This window comes from Argiope bruennichi, chromosome 9 (assembly GCF_947563725.1).
Source record: "Argiope bruennichi chromosome 9, qqArgBrue1.1, whole genome shotgun sequence".
NCBI lineage: Eukaryota > Metazoa > Arthropoda > Arachnida > Araneae > Araneidae > Argiope > Argiope bruennichi.
Window position 1 is genome coordinate 53,770,673 of NC_079159.1, and position 12,537 is coordinate 53,783,209.

The following is a 12,537-nucleotide window of genomic DNA, read 5'->3' on the forward strand; positions in this document are numbered from 1 at the left end:
TTGCCAATGCTAGTTTATCACTTAGATTATAAAGATGCCCTGATATTTTTTTTAGAAATGAGGAAATAAATTCACATTAATAAATAAATATTTTCAATACGATCCAAGAGAAATTTATAGTATTTGTAACATTGATTTAATTTTTAAATCAATGTTACAAATACTATAAAATTCTAAAAATTAAAAGAATTAAACAATATAGAGTTATAGAGTTGAATGCAAAAAATATATACAGTTACGATATCTAAAAGTCATACAAAATTTATAACTAGAATCAAATTATTCTTATAAAGATTCTTAAAAAATAAAATTATGCATAGAAAAACTACAAAAGCATTTGATTTTCTATATAAAATAAAATTATTTTTGACAAACAAAAGTGCATAAAATTTTCGTGCATGTGATACATTTAAATACATAACATATTAACCTTTTGCACTCTGAAAAGTAGTTAGATGCATAACTATGCACTTAATACAAGAACTTGTTGATTGTTCCAAAAAAAATTAATTAATGTATAATTGTTTTAAGTTGAATTTCCCTGAAAAATTAATCTATGTCTTTTTACCATTCTGTGGGCATTTTTAATAATCAAAATCGAAAAACAAATAAATAAAATGTCAAAATGATGTCTCGAATGGTGCCCGAGAGGAGTCATCAGGGAGCTAAGGGTTAACATACATAATAAAAATAACTATGTACAAAGAGTTTAGATAAGTAAGGAAATATCAAAATCATACCCATAAAGAGGCCCATCATTTCCTATAGCTGATACCATAATGACATTATTAGCAGTTAGTTCCCAAACCTTAAAACACAATAAAAAATTCCATTATCATGTAAATTAGAGTATTGGTAGTTGATTTATATAATTTGTAGAAAGTAAACACTTTAAAAAAAATCATAAATACAAAATACAAAAATGCTATCAGTTTAATAAAATGTATGCATAAAAGCACTCTGTTTCTTAAAAATAAACAATTAGATACTATTTATGAATATCTAATCATTTAGTATTATATTTGCTTCTTTTTGTTTAAATAAAAATAAAAACTACCTTATCAACAAATGGATGATCCATGAAATCAGGGCCTCCAATGCTCAAATTCAGAACATTTATCTTTTTCAAAATTGCATAATTAAATGCATCAAGAAACCATGAAGTATAAGAAACCTGAGATAAAAAGGATAAGATCACTTTAAAAAAGTCCTTATAAATAATAACCCAATAATTACTTTCACATACGAAAAAAGTCTTAAATTCTTCAACTAATAAAATAGAAATTCAAACATTTGATAAATAAAATAGTTACAGCTTTAAAAACAGAAAACTGTTAAATAAAAATAATAGCAACTACTTTGTTTGTGGTTTTAAAGATGAATGTCTATAAAAAGAAAAAGTTTTTTTTTTAAATCTTTCAAGCACACAATTTAAAAAAAAAAAAATCGTAATTGTACAGAATTTTATTTAAAAAAACGAGGGGAAAATTTATTTTGATTATTTAACATAAAATAAGCAAGAAAAAAAAATAATATTTCAGTAAGTCTTTAACAGGATGGGATATACATGATCCTACCAATTCACAGCTTCAAAATTATTTTAAAACTTATAAATATTTTTTTTAATAAAACAATTTATTCCCTCAAAATAAAAGTACACATACCATTATGAAAAAATTTACTGCAGTACACAATGCACAAATCCTTCTATAACAAAACTAGAGAAATCAAATAACAAATAAATGAGAAATACCTGATTATTAGTGAAGACTCTATAAATATGAAGTTCTGAATCTGGAGCAAACCCCATACATTCTCGATTGCTGGCAATTACTCCAGCAACAAAGGTACCATGCCCAAGTCCTACGAGAGGAGGGGGGGGGGAGAGAATAAAATTGACTCAACTTAATGTAAATTTTATTTTATTGTACATAAATACTAAATTTTTCATTTTAAAAAATGCAGCATGAATTTCAATACCATTTTAAAAGAACGAATAATAAAAAGAATGAATGCAGATGGAGAATTGTAATATGTTAGTTTTTTGTTGTGATTATTGCTATACACTTATACTGACATCATTGATGCAGGATGATTTGCAAAGAATTATTTAATTTAAAAAACAATCATTAAATAAAATATTATTTTACTTATAAGGTTTTAATTCTCAATTTAAAATTGTTTACATTTTAACTTTCTAAGCAACATGTTTGCAATATGTTTATAGATATTTTTAATGCAATTACAATATTTTTGCCTTAAAAAATAATTTTCAAATCATGACAGAGAAAAATGCCACATAAATAAAACTTTGTCAAATGATAACAATACTCTGCAACAGGGGATAAGGAGATTAGTAATGAAGATGAATATAGACAAAAGGGTCAAAACCTAATATATAAACTGAAATCAATGAAAAGGAAAAAGAAGGGGAAAAAAATCTCAATTTAAGATAATCAAGTTTAAATTTAGCAAATACTATTTCACTATACTCACTGAAATTTAAAGCATATTTAAAACTAATGAAGGTAGACTACTAGAACTGTTATTACACTCAGCATTTAGATTATAATATCGATATTTAGATTTTATATTAATATAGATCAAAGTCATAAAAAAAAATGGAGGAATTTCAAATAGAATAATTTTTTTTCTCTCTAAACTACATTGATTATTCAGAAAAGAAAATCTGACATTGAAGTATATGATTCTTAAACAATATTTAAAAGAAAATTTGAAAACAGAAAAAAAAATTACTTCTATGGAAAGAAAGCAAAATTAATAATTATTTCTGGATTTGCCAGAAAAGGGAATATGCATATAAAGTAAAAGCAAAGGTATAATATCAAAACTTTATAAACAGACATGAATGACAATAATATTTTTTGAAAAAATACATGTTTCAGAAATATAATTACTACTTTTTAATTCCAGAATGAAGTTTTCAGTACTTATCAATATAATAAATTTGCATTCAGGAAACATAAAAAGCTCAAGCTGATATTACATCAATTTGTCTAAATATTAGCTTACTTTTTTATAACAAAATCTAAATTCTGTAGAAATGCTACAGTAAAATGACAAAAATATCAGAATAAATCTCAAAATGAAACTATATATAATATTAAAAATGCACAGTTGTATATAATATTAAAAATGCACAGTTGATGTTAAAGTATTTCAATATTAGCTCAGAACAATATTAAAAATTATTACCATCATCTAATGTTTTTTCATTTGTCCAATTTGTTCTTTCTTTTATTTTTTTAAAATGAGGATGATTTTTTACAAGTCCAGTATCAAAAACAGCTACTTTAACACCAGCTCCTATACAGGAATGAAAATATTAGAATAAAAAAAATTACAAATATAACAATAGAAACTATTGAAAAGAACAAAGAATCCACTTTGATATGATTAGCAGTATAAAGTAAATATGCAGATACAAAATATACAGATATCTACATCACATTTCTAACACCACTTTATAAGTTAAAGAAAGGTATTAAATAAAAAACTTGATATTTTTACTCCAAAAGCAGAGTTGGGTTTTTAACACACAACTAATGAATTTCTGAAATTAAAAACTCTAAAGTAGTTCATTCTTTTAAATAATACAATCTTGTTTGAAATTCCATATGATGCTCTACGATACATGTAAACAATTCTAAGACAAACTGGATTTCTCAGAAGTGATTACTTGATTTGCATTATAAATAGCCATGAAAGTATCTTGAATTATGATAAACTAATTAACATTTTTATTTAAAATTCTTAAAAGCAAACTGCAGATACCCCATATTTTAATAAAAATAATTAAACAAAATTGAATTAAAATAACAATCCTGTCTTTTCTATGTGCTATTAGAAATTAACAATTACAATGTAATTAATGCCAACAATACTTTAGTAAATATCTAATTACTTATTATCTATAATGATAAGAAGATCAGAAGAGAAGATAGAAACTTCAAGAAATTGTTAACTCCCACATCTATTAAACTAAATAAAAGCTATAGTACTTTATTATTAATTTTGATATAAATAATAGCATAACTAATAAATTAATTTTTTTTTTCATAAATGTGTGGTAACAAATCCAAATCAATTAAATTGTTCAACAAAGCAATTGTCTTGTTGCTAATTATTTTACTTTTTCATTAAAAATGAAATTTTAATGAACAAAATTACAAGAAAATTTCATTTCAAACATAATGTTTTAAACACAATAATATCCAGCACATACTAACTGCCACAAAGGAACAAAAAAGTATTTAAAATACATACTTAAAAAAAATTGTTTGTCTTTCCAAATATCCAATAAATTAATGCAAACTTTATATATATATATATATATATATATATATATATATATATATATATATATATATATATATATATATATATATATACAGGGTTAATAAGAAATAATTTACCCACTTCAGAGAGCTATAAAATGTATTCTACTGATCCAAATGAGATAAAAATTTGAACTACAGATTATTGAGATGATGCGTTTTACATTTATTAAATAATAATAAAAAAAAATTACAAAAATTCACTGTTAAGTGGCGTTGTAATATACATAAAACCATTTAATATGGTTTATAATTGTTAAATAAAGTAAAATCAAAATTGGTCAATATATCTTTATTCTCAAGAATATGCTCTAATCAGAGAACCATATTTTTTATAGAATATCGGAGTGAGTCTGCTGGAATAATAACAATATAGTGCCAAACACTGTCCTTCAGATCTGGTAGAGATGATGGCCTTTGACGGTAGATAGTGTCCTTCAAATAACCCTACAACCAAAAGTCGCAAGGGCTGATCTCCGGCGAATGAGGAGACATGCTATTCGGAATGACGACTGATAACTCATGCTTCTGTGAAATGTTGAATTAACAATTGCTTTACATGACGATAATTATGAGGTGGTGCACCATCCTGCATGAAAATGATGTCTTGAAGGCATCCATGACATAGAAGAGTTGAGATTACAAAATCTTTCACCATATCATGGTATCGTTGTCCTGTGATGGACAATGGTACCATTTGAAGTTAGCTCTTTAAAGAAATACAATACAATGATAAAGGTAGCTGTAAAACCACACCATACTGTCATTTTTTCAGAATGCAAGGGTTGTTCCTGGATAATGTGAGGGTTTTCTTCTGCCCAAATTTAACATTTGTGGTTGTTAATTTGCCCATTAAGGCAAAAGTGGGCCTCATCACTCCACAGAATGCCAAGTTGAATCAACTACCATTCGAGCAAGAACTGAAGTGCAAAAGTTTTAAGGACCTCCAAGTCCTCATTCTGCTACAGGTGCACAGACTTGATTTTCTATGAATAAAAATGCAAAATCTGCTGCACGATTTTTTGTACAGTTGAATATGGCATATCCAAAACATGGGAAACAACTGGCAAACTTGCACTATTATGCGGAGACTGACTGCTGGCTTCAACGAGCATGGTTGCAATATTTTTGACACAGGGACGGGAATTTTTTTATCCATCCTCTACCTGGAAGAATTTCAAGTTACCCAGTTTTTTTCTAATTTCTGCATCATATTTTGTAGGCCACTTGGAGACATTGGACCTCTTTGTATCTGCTTCATACAATGAAATTCCTTTAGAGTTGCAACAGAGTTTTGTTGGTTCTGATAGAACAATTTCACCAGTAGACTCTTTTTCTTGCAACATAGGCATGATGAACAGAGAAGAAACTAATGTTCGTGCAGAATCTGCCTTCTTTTTATCCAAAGAAAAATGGTATTAGACATGCGCTGTAACGCAAATTATATTTCACCATTTCAACATGTGCAAATAAATGACATTTGTGTTACAGCACCATCTATTTGTGAATTTTTGTACTAAATTTTTTTTTAGTTAATGAACATAAAGCGTATCATCTGAATAATGTAGTTAAAATTTTATATTATTTGGCCCAATAGAACACAATTTAGAGCCCCCTGAAGAGGGTAACTTATTTCTTGCTAACGCTGTATATATAATAGCAAATATAATATATTAAAATTTTGCTTTAAATTACCCATTAAATTTACATGCAATACAACTTTTTAAATTATACATATCTAAAAAAATACAGACCTCTAATTCCTATGTTCCATAAAACATCAGCTTGCAAGATGCTTGTAATCTGACGAGGAAGAGCCCTCATGAGACGTCTTCGAACAAACTTTCCAGCAGTTTCCCAAAATGAAGAGCCCTTTAAACATCAAAATGAGTATTAATATTTTTATAATGTTGCAAAGAATAAAAAGTAACAAAATTTAAATTGGCACAAATATACATACTAGAGAAAGACTTGAGCGTTTTGTAAATGGACGAGATGAGTACCATTTTTGGAAAAACTGACAATTTTGGTGCGATTTAATTTCATTATCATCATCTTCCCATGATATTGGTTTACCTGCAAAGGAAAAAAAAAGCACCAATGAATAACTATATTCTGCACAAAAAATTGTCACTATATCAATGCACTACAATTAAAATAAAAACAGAAAGCAGCATTAAATTTAAAAACTAAAACTTTCCATCAAATAAAAATGCAAAGATATCTTTTCAGGTGAAAGAATTCTAAAATATACATGACTTGTTGTTAATCTATTTGGCAACTTATTAGGCCTCATATGTCTCCACTCCAGAAATTTAAAATAATGAGAAACTTGATATTTGAGTTCTAAAACATCATCTACAGTGATATATGAAAAAATGAAAGTCATTCCAACGATGCAAGAGAAAAGCCAGGATTAAAAGAAAAAGATTTAGGGGGAAAAAAATATTGTATATGTGTTTGAATGAAATAAAATAATAGAAAAGAAATAAATAGCAGAAATAAAGTCATTAAATTTTTAAAAAATATACTTATTAAAATTATTGCTACACAGAATAAAGTAAAATTAAAAGAATTCATTTAAAAAAATAGAAGAAAAAAATGTAATAACTTGAAAGCCTGGATTCTTATTATGCAGACTGAAATATAATTGTGGATATTTAAAAATTAAAGATGTATATGTAGTTCATTATCAAATAAACTATTAACGCTTTTTGTAAAATATTCATTTCAGCCTGAAATAAATTTTGAATAGTATTCAAAGCCTAAAGCAATCAACCATAATTGAGTAAGGTACATTTGAGTATAATATAAAATTGAAGTTCAAAATTACAAAATGACTATAGTTGAAATTATTAAATTTGCAAGTTTAAAGAAGTTGGAAATACATGTGAAATTCATTTTACTCATTCAATCAAATTCAGTTAAGAAAAATGTGCTTTCTATACGTAATATCTTTGAACATTATAAAGTTCAACTTTTATCTTTATAAAAACCTTTTATAAGCAATACAAATTTTCTTAAAAATAGAAAGGATTAAAAATCCAGACTAGTATGAAAAAAGTAAATAAGAACACATCCACAAAAAATGAAAATTATTATTTAGAAAATATTAGGCTGAACGAATCTGCCCTATTTCTACATTGTTATTATATATTACATATTTATTTTTAATTTAAAGATATTTAGAAAAGTTACAATAATTGAAAATAATTATAGGTGAATATTACCATATATTCAATCACATTAAAATAAAACTAAACAATAAAAAGTTTTACAGAAATCTAATTATTACCATTCAAAGATGTCAAAGTTCGTGTAACTTTTCTTTGTGGTGTGACATGTTTTATGGAATGGTGCTTCTTTAGTGCTGGTATGCCTTTTTCGATAATATCTTTTTGAAGCTGTTAAAAACAATACAAAAATTAAATATATATGAAATCAACAAAAAAAAATTGAAATTTAATTAAATAAACAATACTAACTTAAATTTAAAGATAAGTTTGAAAGAAAATATATTCCAAAATTAAATTAAGAAAACTCCTTTCTTCATATGAAGACCAATACAAATCTTAGCATTTATAAATATTGCACATTATAGTATATCAGAGCAGTTCTGTAAAGCATTAGAAAATCACTGAATGTTAAAATATTTTAAACACTGTTTTAGAAAAAAAAAATGCAGTAAATAATTATGAGATTTCTTGAGAACAATGTAAATTCTATTTTTAAATTTTCAGGTATGAATTTATTGCAGTTTTTAACTGAATCATTGTCAAAGAGATGAGGTTAGAATTTAATTTCTATTTAATTAAAGATTCTTATACTTTCTGTGACATAAAAATAAGGACAAATAATAATTTTAAAAAATTGGGCACTATATAAAATGTGAAGTGAGAACTAGCAAATATATTAAAAATAAAAATATTAACAGTATCTATATTAATATACCTGAAGAACTTCAAAATCACTTGGATAGTTGCTTGCAGGATTATTCCTAGGTAAAATTTGCCAGCTACTAGGATCATAATTCCTTAAAGCTGCTTTAATATATTTCAGACGAGCATCATAATTGTAAAATTCTTTGAAGCTAACAATGTATTCTGAAACAAGACAAAATTTACATAGATAAATCAATTTAAATCTTTAAGAAATTTAGCATTAATAGTTTACAATTACTATGTATCAAACAATAGTGACATAAGCATTTATGTCCCATATATTAAATTAATGCACATTTTATCTAGAAAATATAAAATTTACTAATATTCCTTCTTTAGAGAAAAATTAAGTAAAAAAAAAAATTACGAGTATTAAAGTGCTATTAAAAAAAGATTATATAATTGTTATATGAATAGAAATAATAAAGAATATAGGCAAAAAATGATCTGTGTTGTAATACAAGATATCAATAAAATAAGATAAAAAGATATCACTAAAATAATAGATTCTACAATATATGTATATATAGTTAGTGATTTCTCCCTTCCAATTGAAAAGTTTATTTCACTAATTAAAAATAATATAAATCAACATTAGCATACTTACCATTATCCACTATTTCTGATGAAAAATCTACAAGGAATTGATCAGTATGATTTTGTCCAGTTAAGGAGACACATGAAATAGTACAGAGTAGGATGATCCATGATAAAAATTGAGACAAATACAGTTGCCTACAACTATAGAAGTTTCTTAATCGTACTTTGGAAGCCATTTTTTCTTTAGACTTCATATATTTACAAATATTTGTTTTCATAGGAATGCAAGAAAATTCTGGTCTCCCCAAGAGAAGACAACATTATCTAAAAAGGGTGAAAAAAAAATTTCATTCTAACATTTTTTAATATAAAATTTGCAAAGTATCTGAATATTCTGATAAAACATAATATTGCAATAAACTGAAATGAAAAAGTATATCATGTTATTCAACTTTTATGATATTTATTTAAAAAATTGTGAATTATTTTGTTTTGCTTTGTAAATCAAACAAAAATGGCTATTGCACATTTCATAACTTAAAAACTGATATAGACTTTAAAAAATTATACCAGCATTAATCAATAAATAAAATGACATAAATGTTCATATTTTTTAAAATTTCATTTATATCATTAAATTGCCTTAATTTTAATTAAAAATTTTGTCAAAACATATTATAATAACATTACAAAAACTGCAGTAAATCTCATTAATAATATTAAAATACTTCACAGCCATAGTACTCAACTTTTTAATAAACTTTGCAATCTTTTAGAAATGATGTTAGCATTTGCATATTATACCGATTTATTCAGATAAATAAAAAAAACTATTCTTACATCAATAAACAACTTTTATATGTATATCATCAATTACAATTTAAGGCCAAAGTAAAGATATTTATTTACTCATTTAATTATTTAGCTTAAAATAATGCAATACTTGTAGATAGTTAAATTATTCCTGAACAATTAAATAAAAATTAATCAGAGCAAAAATAATTGAATTTGTTGATTATTCAGATACAACTTTAAAGAACTACTGGTTAAGACATTATTACAATACTTCCAGGCCAAGATAAGCAAATTTTTTTTCATGTGTCTATTTTTATATTATCTCTAACTAAAGAAACTTTCGGTTGGTCTCCTGCGCAAATATTTCCTTTAAAAAAAAGTAATTATTCGAAAATGCTAGTCTAAAAAAAGTAATCTAACAAAGACAATTTATTTTATTTAAGTTTAATTTTTATATTATTTAATAAAACTAATTGGTCAAAGTGATAAGCACTCATTTTCAAGTGGAAATGTTACTTACTTTTGATTAAAAGAATTCTATAACTAAACGATGAGTTCAACAGATGAAAAATTTGGCAAGTAATTAAGTAAGGCATGCAACTTTATGGACAGCAGCACGAAGTATATCTTTCTTTCTGAGAAATTATATACTTTTCACCGCAAAAATCCGGTTAAAAATTATTTAAACGAACATCCTACAAAAGAAATATGCACAAACTTTTCTATTAACTATCCATGACCCTTTAACAGGTAAACAACAAAAATTGAAACCCATTACTACGATATTTAAGGAAAGCAGTAAATCTTCTCTGGCTCAGCAAATTTTAAAATTATTTCTCAGTTTTTATAGAATAGAATTTTAATTTTTCAGAACAGTGCGGAAAATATTAAGTTATTGTATCATTTTCCCTGTCAATTTAATATTTTATTTATTTTGCTTTCCATGTGCACACGGGTACAGTTTCACAAGACTGTGCAATTATTTTTATCTTTATTTTTCTTCACATTGAGCCAATGGACTAGCATAGTGATTAGAAAAAGTCTTCGTAACTTTATTAAAATATGCTGTTAACAAAATATTTTAATTCGGCGATCTTTTTAAAAAATTAGTAGGTGTACATCTGAAGAGAAAAAATCTTAAAATTTTATAGGTAAAATCGAATATTAGCTGCTTTCTGATACTTGAGAAGCTAATTTATATTCAGGGATGTAATTAACAACATAATTAATTATTTAATTTTTAATCATACTGAAATAAAATAATTATCACTGCGAATATTTTGAATTTTCTATAAATAAATATTTGATCCATAGAACTGAAATCTTCAATTAGTAGTGGCTGTTAAGAGCGACAAGACAAATTTTAAAAACCCAAGAATTACATTTGGATTTAAATTAATAATGATGACAAAAGCATGAGAAATATCCAGCTTTAGAAGCATATGATAAAGTACAGATTTTCAGTAATTTCTCGGGTTTAGTTCAGTAATATTAAAGTTTCGTTTTTAAATAATTCGAGGACTATTTTGTAAATTTTAAGCTGCGAACTAAATTTTGAATTGAGTGTATCATTTGAGTAGTGAATCCTTCTTCAGATAACCGCACCTTAAAAGAGATTGGATGCTTGATTATCAATAGCCATAGCACGAGTAAATAAGCCTGGGTCTTAATACATTTTCTTATGTCATCCTGGCGTCTATCCCAAGACTAGTTTTTAGAGCATCAATATTCTTTCCGTCTCCTTAATTACGACGCTGTGGACATTATTAACCCCCATTGAAAATACTGAGTACATTTATCAATAATTCCATAGTACGGCCATCTAATAATAATAAAAGCGAATGTATGTACTGAACAATCTCTTAAATCTAGAGCTATCAAATTTTACACATATGCATTTAGAAACACGGAATAATGTATTTTGTTGAGATTTTTTTTACTTACTTTTAACTGTTTAAAAAATAAGTAAAATTATGACTTTTTATTGATAATATTATCTCTTATTGTCTTTAAAAAAAATTCAAGAAATTATCTTTTACATGATGTCGATTCACTTGTCATCTCACAATTTCCTTTTAAAGTTTAAATTAATTAAAAAAAACTTTACGCATTATTTACACAATGATTTTCATTGACGGAATACAATTCAAACCGTTTTCATTGTTTAAAAAAATATCCAATTCCTTGCATTTTTTCCATTGTTGATAGCCAAGGTCATATAAATACTCTTTACACTCATTGCTCTGAATTTTACATTTTTGTTTTATTTCTTCAATTTTTCTGTAAAAACTATTGATTTTATAGATTCCTGTGAGACAGTAAGTATATAAATGAATAAATACAGCACGTTCAAAGATTATGCCTACAGTTCTTAATTTTTTTTATCAACTTGTTAGCTAAATAGAAGCTTATTACTTGTGCAGGCAGCATACGTCGCACCTTTATAATGTTATTGTATCTTTATTATGGATCTTAATGTAATCAACAAATGGAACAGGTATACGTCTACTAAAATACAGGGTTTAATGTCTATCACAATTTGGATTTTAAGATTATTTTATTAGGGATACAAGGAATATCGGATTATGCAAAACAGAAACAACTGAATTTAAATAAAATCATTATTCCTGGAAAACAAGAGAGAATAAGCTTTAATCATAAGCAAAATAAATTATTAAACAAATTTAATATTAGTAATGAGTCTTTAAATCTTCTTTAACACATTGATCGCCATAGAATTTTATATAAACTGATTGAAAAATAACAATTGTTTTTCAGAATATATAAACATAATTACTATGTTGGCTCATTTTTAACAAAGATTAACGTTTTTATGTACCATCACAAGTGCAACATCAAGACATCAATGAAATAATTTTACAACAAATAATCATATTTTATGC

At 25.6% G+C, this 12,537-nt stretch overlaps 1 protein-coding gene across 1 annotated transcript in view; it reads right to left on the reverse strand.

Annotated features, from left to right (window-relative positions):
* The window catches only part of LOC129984198 (membrane-bound transcription factor site-1 protease-like), a 33,770-nt gene extending 23,220 nt beyond the window's left edge, over window positions 1-10,550 (reverse strand). Inside the window, exons 1-10 of the mRNA XM_056094018.1 lie at window positions 10,155-10,550; window positions 8,907-9,163; window positions 8,310-8,461; window positions 7,654-7,762; window positions 6,319-6,434; window positions 6,113-6,230; window positions 3,217-3,327; window positions 1,754-1,863; window positions 1,058-1,174; window positions 741-808 (exon numbers count right to left, since the gene is read on the reverse strand). Of these exons, the coding sequence (XP_055949993.1) occupies window positions 741-808; window positions 1,058-1,174; window positions 1,754-1,863; window positions 3,217-3,327; window positions 6,113-6,230; window positions 6,319-6,434; window positions 7,654-7,762; window positions 8,310-8,461; window positions 8,907-9,117 (1,112 nt within the window). The 5' untranslated portion in view covers window positions 9,118-9,163; window positions 10,155-10,550. The remainder of the gene's footprint in view (window positions 1-740; window positions 809-1,057; window positions 1,175-1,753; window positions 1,864-3,216; window positions 3,328-6,112; window positions 6,231-6,318; window positions 6,435-7,653; window positions 7,763-8,309; window positions 8,462-8,906; window positions 9,164-10,154) is intronic.
* Between the last annotated feature and the right edge of the window lie 1,987 nt (window positions 10,551-12,537).